The sequence below is a fragment of the Arvicanthis niloticus genome, chromosome 16, assembly GCF_011762505.2.
Source record: "Arvicanthis niloticus isolate mArvNil1 chromosome 16, mArvNil1.pat.X, whole genome shotgun sequence".
Lineage (NCBI taxonomy): Eukaryota > Metazoa > Chordata > Mammalia > Rodentia > Muridae > Arvicanthis > Arvicanthis niloticus.
The window spans coordinates 18,058,178-18,067,366 of record NC_047673.1 but is presented as its reverse complement, the minus strand read 5'-3'; the positions used below and the strand labels follow the sequence as shown (position 1 = coordinate 18,067,366).

The window sequence follows — 9,189 nt, the reverse complement described above, 5'->3', positions numbered from 1 at the left end:
CAGACACTTCGGGTGCAGAGATGGTCTTTTTCTTTGTGACCCAGAGCATGTCTCTAACACATACTGTGGGGTTATCCACCAGAGAAGACTACTCGGACATGGGTTCAAGCCAATAGGAAGTCCTTATTAGCCAGTGAACTCTTAAGCACAAAAAAACGATATCCTGGGTTGCCATACTTCAGTTAACCAGAGCAGTGAGCCTTCAGTTAACCAGAACAGTGAGCCTTCAGTTAACCAGAACAGTGAGTCTTCAGTTAACCAGAACAGTGAGCCTTCAGGTAACCAGAACAGTGAGCCTTCAGGTAACCAGAACAGTGAGCCTTCAGGTAACCAGAACAGTTAGCCCGAAGCCAAAACCAAGGTTATTATCTTTAGAGACTTTTCTAGAACTATGGACTTTGATGGATTAGGCCTTTATTTTAGTTTCCGTGGGTGCCACATTTTATATGTGGATTATAGAACCTGAATGGTTCTTTCACTAAGGCATCAGTTGTGCTAAAGAGGAATATTAAGAAACTTGTTCAGTACTGGATTCAGTGACACTGGAGCCTGAAACTTTTCAGTACAGGGTTTTTTTTTTGTTTTTGTTTTTTTGTTTTTTTGTTTTTTTTTTAATTTTTTCCATTAAATCTTGGGATCCATTCTATAGTTCATAATTTTGACAACACTGTTGTGTTTAGTAACACAAGAATGTGATTCTTTTAATGATGTTGCATGTATGTTTCTTTGTATAATTGATTGTAAACAATTCCATCTAAGAAAGTAAATAAACATTATTACAAAGCTAAGTGTAACCTGCTTCCCTTCGCCATCTTATGTTAGACTCTCACATGCGGAAATGGGAAGGTCTGTTATTTCCACTGCTGCATGGTGTGATGCTGTCTCACTGACAGCCATTCAAATTGCCCACACAATTTTTGCAATTACAATTTTATTACAAGTATCATGCCTGCCCTCTTTCACATGTTGGTGGTTTCTCCCGGAATACAGACAGCAGTGTGGTTATATAGTCCTCATCCCCGGACACCTTTAACCTCCACAGACTGGCAGCAACCTGTTCAAGCCCAGAAACAGGAGATCTTTAAGGGAGTGCATCATTCACTCTAGGTATTGAACCCCCAGAGTTTGTGAGTTTAAGGGGAAAGCTCTCCTAGAAGGTGAGTAAAACCCATCTATACATTGAAAGGTTAGGATGCAAGAATTTAGACCGTTCAGGTAATGGTGAGGGAGGGGATGATGACTGGGGAAGCAAAGACCACTCTTTTGTGGGTTTTCTCCCAATGGGACAGAAACACCGTGCAAAGGGTAAAAGACAGCCCTGCTGCCCTCTATGGTGGACACTAGCAGGACACACTTTCCCAGCTGGGCGGGGCTTAGGAAGCTTCCAAGGGGCAGGCCTAGGAAGGGACAGCCCCGTCCTCCCCGCCCTCCCCTGCGGGACAGGAGCCGTGACGCCACCGGAGCAGGCGATGACGGGCGGATCGAGCTTGCGCAGGCGCCGGGCAGAGGAGCGCAGCTCGGCTGCGGGGACAGAGAGCAGCTCCCCGAGAGAGTCTGCGGGCGGCATGGGCGCGGGCCCGGCGCTGGCAGTGCTGCTGCTGGCCGGCTCGGTGCTGAGCGCCACGCTGCTGGCCCCCGGCCGCCGGGCGGAGGCAGGTGAGCGGCCACACGGGCTCGGGGCTGTGGGGACCGTGCGTGGGCCTTCCCCGGACTGCCCCACGGTCCCCGGGGCGCAGGACTCGAGCGCGACGCCGTGTCCACGCTGGGGTGGACCGCAGTGCCGGCATCACGGGAGCTGCGACCTGGGTCTGGCTTCCCTGGTTCAGTTGTAGGGCCTTGGGCTGGGTGCTCTGTCCGTCTCCGAATTCACCAGGGGAAAGGGTGAAAAAATAGGAATTCTGGGACTTCCCTCGACTCGGGTCTGACGGTCCACAGGGTCCTGCAACACCATTTCACAAACTCCTGTCCAGAGGACAGTCTGGGTCGAGGACTGAGGCAAGTGAACACCCCCTTCTCCCCCCCACCCCACCTCTTTCCTTTAAGCATTGTTTGGGATTGTCATCTGGCAAGGTGTATCACCTGCCTTTTCCCCATTATCTGTATCGGAAATGGAATGTGGTCCTGTGTGGACCACCCCTCTGGCTTCCAAACTTTAAAAATACATCGAAATAATGCAAAAAGCACAAAGAAATGTGTGAATTACAGTGTGCAATTACAACCGATCCTTGGGAGGAGAAATTTAAAAGAAAATCCTGCTGAATGTGGGGTCTGGCCAGGGTATTTGAACTTTGCTGCTTCCCGGGCAGTTCTGATGTTCATCTAGGCCCGAGGGACTCTACATGCTCAGAAATAATATAGTAACAATGTCAAGATCTTTGTGAATCTAAAAGCCACATGGGAAATCTAAACGTAAAACATACTACTAAAGACTAAAGAATAATACAGCCATTCTGTCCAGGAAGGGACGCCGTTGTAAAGGGAGAAGAGCGGTTGCACAGGGAGTTACTCTCACTGGGAAAGGAAGACCACCAAGAATGAATGGTGGCCTGGAGAGATATCTTCCTGTTAAGAGTATTGGCTGCCTTTCCATACCACCTGGGTTCAATTCCTAGCTCCCATGGCAGGGAACAACTACATGTCTCAAGTTCTAGGGGTTCTGATGCCACCTTCTGGCTGCTTTAGTCACCAGGCACTCATATAGTATACAGCAGGTAAGGCGCCCAAACACATTTAAAAAATTGAACAGGAGAAATGAAAAAGAAAATTATGACAGATGAAAAACAGACAAACAAACAAACAAATCCCCGAGAATACCTGGGTTTAGGAAAGCCGTTAAATAAGTTTCAAAACTCACAGGATAGGAAGATGGTCACGCTGAGCGCTGGGAGGACATGTTCAAAGTGTTGCTTCTGTTTATCCGGCTGAAAACTGAAGGAGAAATCTAAAGGCTGGTGGAGGGCCCCAGGTATAGAATAGATACACTTCCTTTCTGGATTGTGGTAGCCTGGAGATTAACGACTGCCACTGACTGAACTCCACCTTCACCTGCCTCCTAGCAGGTCGTGACCTAAAGCAAGTTGGTTGATCTCAGTAGGTCACACAGTGGTGCCTGCCTGGAGCACCAGCTACTTGGGAGACTGAGGCAAGAGGATACCTTGAACCCAACAGTTCAAGACCAATCACTGCAATGCAGAGAAGCCCCCACTGGAGAAAAAAAAAGAGACTAATCTATCGTATAAGACTCTTGAGATGTGGCACACAGTAAGAAAGTCATTGTTACCAGCTACCATTGTTACCGGTCCATGGTCTCTGCAGATGTCATAAACCAGCCCCACCAAAAAGGACTGAATTTCATAGCACTTTTGAGATGGCATTAACATTTTTGAAAGGCTATTTTGGGAGAAAAAAAATCTCTACTCACAGAAGTTCATTCTTAAATGCTGTCTGTGTGTGTGTGTGTATGTGTGCGCGCGCGCGCACGCGCAAATGTATTGTCAAGCAGTAATCCCTGGAGTCTATGTGGTGAGAGGAGACACCCCAGTCAACTAAATAGTTATCTTTGTGCCAATTTAATAATGTCATCAAGCAAGTGCCTCTTGGTTGAATGCTGAAGCAGGGAGTCTTTCTGCTCTTCAGTTTTGTCATACACTTCATACCCCTTTCAAATATGCCATTGAAGCTAGGAGATTCATAATCTCCCGCCAGAATGGTGGGATACAAGAAGTCTCAGACTTAAGAGGCAGACCGGCCCAGGAGTCTCATCCACCTGCAAGTGTGACTCTGGAGGGCTACAGTCTCTGTGTTTTTGTCCCAGTCAGTGTAAGTGGGACTTGGTTACTTACACTGGTTGTTACTTACTTGGTTACACTGTTAGGCCTGGGCAGCTACTCTTGGCTTTTCCTGGCTTTGGGTTGGAGGCTGTTGTTTTGGCTACAGCATACAACTGGTAAGTGCAGGTGAGGGTAGCACTGTGGGCAAATGATCTCGTCATAGTTGTGTTTCTGGGAGAGCTGTAGGTGTGGGCTGGACTGGTGGATCACGTAGCCCAAGAGCGTGTGGCCATGCTCCGCTGCCATCTGCTGTGTATTAAGTAGTCAGATTAGGCGCCATGGTTGGATCTTGGTTTTAATATTCCATTGGGTTGGAATTCGTGGATGATGGTCTTCCCTGTCAGAGTTTTCATACACATCAGCATCTTGTGTCTCCTCATTTTATTTTATGTGTGTGTGTGGGGGGGGGTTGCTGCATGTATGCCTCTGCATCGTGTGTATGCCTGGTGCCTGCAGAGGCCAGAAGAGAATGTTACACTCTCCTGGAACTGCAGTTAGAGATGGTTGTGAGTTTCATGTGGGTGCTGGGGGTCAAGCTAGTGTCCTCTGGAAGAACAGCAGCAGCCTTTGATGTCTCTCGTGGCCTCCTTGGAGGGACAGAGCTGCAGTCTGTGTTTCTAACAAGCTGCTGGGCTGAACTAATAACTAATGTGGTAAAGTCTAGCCGAGGGAATCATAGACTCTCGGTTCAGATCAGTGAGTTCATTGAATAGCTGTGGGCATGGGCAAAAAAGCAAACAAACAAAACCCAAACAAACAAACACACAACCTCTGGGAGCTTTGTTCTTCTGCAGAACAGAAAATAACCTAGCTTAGACATCCTTATTATATGGAGACTACTCAATTCAGTGGCCGTTACTGCCACAGAGTCCTCACACACACTGGATGTGGACGATGCTGACAGAATTCTCAGGTGTAGTTGAATCATGGTGCAAAAGGTCATGCGCATGCGTCCTTGGGCACACGACATCGTGCACATGGGTGTTGTGCTGGAGACCCCACAGGCTCCAGAGTGTAGGTGCTGGGAAGAGATACTCTGCAGCTGACCTCTGTCTCCTTTGTCTCTGGCACCCGTCAGGTGCTCCGGCTGTTCTGGTTTTGTAACTTTTCTTTCTGATCCTTCTCAGATCCAGATGAAAAAAGGAACGTGGAGCTGAAGATGGATCAGGCGTTGCTGCTTGTCCACAATGAACTGTTGGGAACAAGCCTGACTGTATACTGGAAATCTGAATCCTGTTACCAAGTACGTATTGCATGTGTCTTCAGCATTTGCCCCAGGCTTGTCGGACACATTCTTTTAATGTCCTCAGACCTAAGCCATTTCTTGTTCCCTTCACATCTACAGGTAAGGAAATAGTTTATAATAAAAAACTAGATAGAATATGGTCAAGGGAGAGCGTTTGGCCATGACTGAAGGATGTCTCTTATCCTTTTTTATTTATTTATTTTCCTGCCTGGTGTGGTGCCTCATGCCTTTAATCCAGCACTCGGGAGACTGAGCCAGGTGGATCTCTGTGAGTTCAAGGCCAGCCTGCTCTACAAAGAAGGATCTAGGACAGCCAGAGCTACACAGAGAAACCCCGTCTCCAAACCAAAAGCCAAAAACAATAGAATGCTAGATTTAGTGGTAGGCTGTCTTTATTAACTCATAAAAAGCAAATCTGTGAATAATAGGTATAAATACCTTGTTTGGTTTCATCATGGATGGCAGTCATTACTTTAATATAAATTAGGTAAGTTTTATCTGAATAACTTTTAAGTATTTTAAAGTATGAAGAAAAAGTAAAGATTTTTTTCTTAGCTATTATTTTCTCTCACAACTGAGAGCTTTCAAAACCTCTGACAGGATAGAGGTATAGTTTATGGGAAAGTATCTGCCTAACAGTGCAAGGCCCTGGCTTTGACCCCCAGGACTGCCAAATAACAGCAGCAATGATAATACCAGCCAATACTCTGACACCGTGCCTGGTGGGCTTTTGTCTTAACAGTGCACCTTCCAGCCTCTGGTGAACATCTCTCATGGCGGCAAACCCTCAAAGCCAAGCGTTGCAGCTGTCTCTGTGAGCACCCAGCACGGGTCCATCCTGCAGGTTAACTATACCTTGGAAGAGGAAGCAGCTTGCAGGTCTGTGGCTGCTCCTCATGATCTAACTCAAGTTTGCTCTTTTTCCTACTAGATTTTTCGTTTTCCTCAATCTTCCTGCTTCATATATAATATTTCATATCGTTCATTGCTGTTGGTGTTAGCAACAGCTAGGTCTGGTTCTCAACCTTCCTAATGCTTCAACCCTTTAAGACAGTTCCTCATGTTGTGGTGACCCCCACCATAAAATTGTATTTGTTACACTACTTCATAACTGTTATGAATTATAATGTAAATATCTGACATACAAAAGTATTTGATATGCAGCCCTCAAGGGATCGCAGCCCACAGGTTGAGAACCTCTGGTCTAGCTCTCTGTTTCCTCATGTGACCATTTGCCATCATCTTGCTTGCTCCCTGTAGGCTAGAATACAAATTTGGAGAATTTGGAAACTATTCCCTTTTGGTACAGCCTGCTTCCAGCGGAGCCAGTGAAATTGTCTGTGACCTCGTTGTTAATGAGAATCCAGTTGACAGTAACCTTCGTAAGTACATGTTCCTTCGTTGGTTTCTTAAATTTGTGTTTTCGGAGGTTTCAGTCTTGTTGTTCCTGACACTTCATGGTGTGTTCTTTAATTTCCAACTATCTGTTTATTATCTCTGTCATTTGTTTATGGTCCAGGTGTAGTGTTCTTCCTTTTTGGTGCTAGCAATTAAAGTCAGGACCTCACACATGCTGAGGCATCTAACCTCGGCCTATACATTCAATCCCAGTTCGATTATTTTAGTGTGTATACTAAGAAAATCAGGTGACGTAACACCATATTTTGATATTGCTAGGTTTGCTTACAAAGCATACAGTTTTAAAAAGTCAACAGACTGGAAAGAAACTGGAAGTAGGGCAGTTAACTCTCTTGTTGGGGACTGAGGGCACACATAGCGTTTCCTGTGAACGCATCAGTGACGGTCAGCTGAGGTTCCCCTACAGTGAGAGCATCTTTCATTCATCTACAACTCTGTGCAGAATGTCTGTCACCTTGAACCCTCTGTAGATATTACTGTGTATGATGCTCTTTAAGGGACAACAAGGACTCTTTGTGGCATTAATAAGTTTATGGAAAGCTGAGTGGTGTTACTTTAAAAGAATGTAGAGCCAACACCAAAGGGGCATTGGGGGAGCAAAATAACGGCTTAAAAGACTATTGATGCTGAGCAGGATGGCTCAGTGGGTAAAGGCACTTGGCACCAAGTCTGAGGATCCAGTTCAATCCCCGAATCTCACGTGGTAGAGAGACTAGACTGCTAAAAGTTGTCCTGACACCTTCGCATGCACAGTGGCACACGTGTACCTACACATACACACCAAGAGTGAAAAACGTAAAAACAGCAAAAAAGTCACTAGTGAAAAATAGCATTTGTAAATGGCATAAAAACTGCAGGGTTATTAGGAAACAAAGAAGACAAAAATAAAAACCATACTTATGTTTATTGCCTTTGGAGTAACAGGGGCACCTAATATTGACTTGGGTGATTTAAAATTCTCACTCGAGGGCCAGCAAGATGGTTCAGTGGTAAAGGAGCTTGCTGCTAAGCCTGAACTGGGAACCCACGTGGTTGCTCTGACACCAACTAGACAGGCCTTTGCTAGCTCAGCAAGTCTGCATCACGTGGTCAGCTGCAGGAAGTGCCTCTTCAGTGTGCACAGCTGTCACATGCTCAGCTATTGGCATTGCCTCCTCAGTCTGAAAGAGTTATTGGTAGCTTTGCATGGTCCTGGGTTTGTAAAGAAAAACTTAGGTTTATAGAAATGTTACAAAAAGTTTTCTGAATACCCTTTATCTGCATTTCTTTATGCTCTTACACTATGTAATCATTACTATAATTACCCTATATAGAGTTATTGGGGCCAGGAGCTTAACATTTCCATAGCACATATATACTATAGGTATTTAAACTTCTCAAAGTGGCTCTTTTTAGCATACATTTGTTTGTGTGCTGTGCTGGCGGGTGCCAGGGTCCACATGTCACGGAGTAGAAAGAAATTCTGAGGTTTTGGCTGTCTTCTACCACGTGGGCTCTGGCCATGGAACTCGGGTTGTCAGGCTTGGCGGATCTAATCTGTGGTCTCCTGTTGCATTTAGTTGTCAAAACTGCTTTGTCCCGGTGAGAGAAAGATAGTCCCTTGCCTTTCTTTGTCTCTCATGACCTTGACGGTTTTGAAGAGAACTGGCTGTTTTGCAGACTGGCCCTGGTAGATATTTTCTCATGGGTCGGTAGAGGTTTTCTTTTTTCTTTTTCTTTTTCTTTCTTTTTCTTTTTTCTTTTTTTTGGTTTTTTGAGACAGGGTTTCTCTGTGTAGCCCTGGCTGTCCTGGAACTCACTCTGTAGACCAGGCTGGCCTCGAACTCAGAAATCTGCCTGCCTCTGCCTCCCAAGTGCTGGGATTAAAGGCGTGCGCCACCACTGCCCGGCCAGTAGAGGTTTTCTATCAGAGGGTAGAAAATTCCCCAAGGAGAGCTGTGTGCTCTTCAGTGCGGCGACCAGACCTTCTCCAGGACTCAGACCCGCTATGAACATAGTGAGGGATGTGGAGATGAAGCGACTTGTTGTCTGGGGTTTAAAATACATTAACAAAACATGATTTAGTAGATGAAACAGAGTGAGTGATACCGTTTTTTGTTTGGCTGAAGTTAGAGCCCAGGTCCTGGCAAGTGGAAAGACAGTACCCACCACTGAGCTGTATCCCCGGCCCCAAGAGAGACAGTGTCTTAATAATAATAGCAAATCTCCAGGAGCCGCGTGACGGGGTGTTGTGAGCATATCATTCGGCTCTCCCGCTTCCTCATTCTCCGTTGTTTATACAGAGTCTAACATGTGAACGTGAGCTTAGCTCATTCCGTTCCCGCGGAGTGATTAATGCCCCTATAGCTTTGATACTCAAGATGGCGTTTTGGGGATAATGTTTTTTTCTTTGTTTTTAGCTGTGATCATCGCATTCCTTGTTGGTCTAACCCTCATCATTGTAATATCCTTCCTGAGGCTCCTGCTGAGGTAAGCTGTGGAGAACATGACTGGGAAGCATAGACCCAAAAATAATAAACCCAAAAAGGGTAATTTGGCCCTCAACTGACCAGTATTCCACCTCAGGACAATCACCAAGAACAGACACACATAGATGACCGATATTCTCTGTTTAATACGATTTGTACATCCTATGACTGTTCTAGTCCTGGGTATCTGAGCAGACTCTAGTCTCTGACCAAGGGCGTGCTAATG

At 45.8% G+C, this 9,189-nt stretch overlaps 1 protein-coding gene across 1 annotated transcript in view; it reads left to right on the top strand.

Annotated features, from left to right (window-relative positions):
• Positions 1-1,439: 1,439 nt before the first annotated feature.
• Positions 1,440-9,189, top strand: part of Hgsnat (heparan-alpha-glucosaminide N-acetyltransferase) — a 30,822-nt gene continuing 23,072 nt past the window's right edge. Inside the window, exons 1-5 of the mRNA XM_034520454.2 lie at positions 1,440-1,656; positions 4,958-5,073; positions 5,819-5,955; positions 6,337-6,458; positions 8,895-8,964. Of these exons, the coding sequence (XP_034376345.1) occupies positions 1,470-1,656; positions 4,958-5,073; positions 5,819-5,955; positions 6,337-6,458; positions 8,895-8,964 (632 nt within the window). The 5' untranslated portion in view covers positions 1,440-1,469. The remainder of the gene's footprint in view (positions 1,657-4,957; positions 5,074-5,818; positions 5,956-6,336; positions 6,459-8,894; positions 8,965-9,189) is intronic.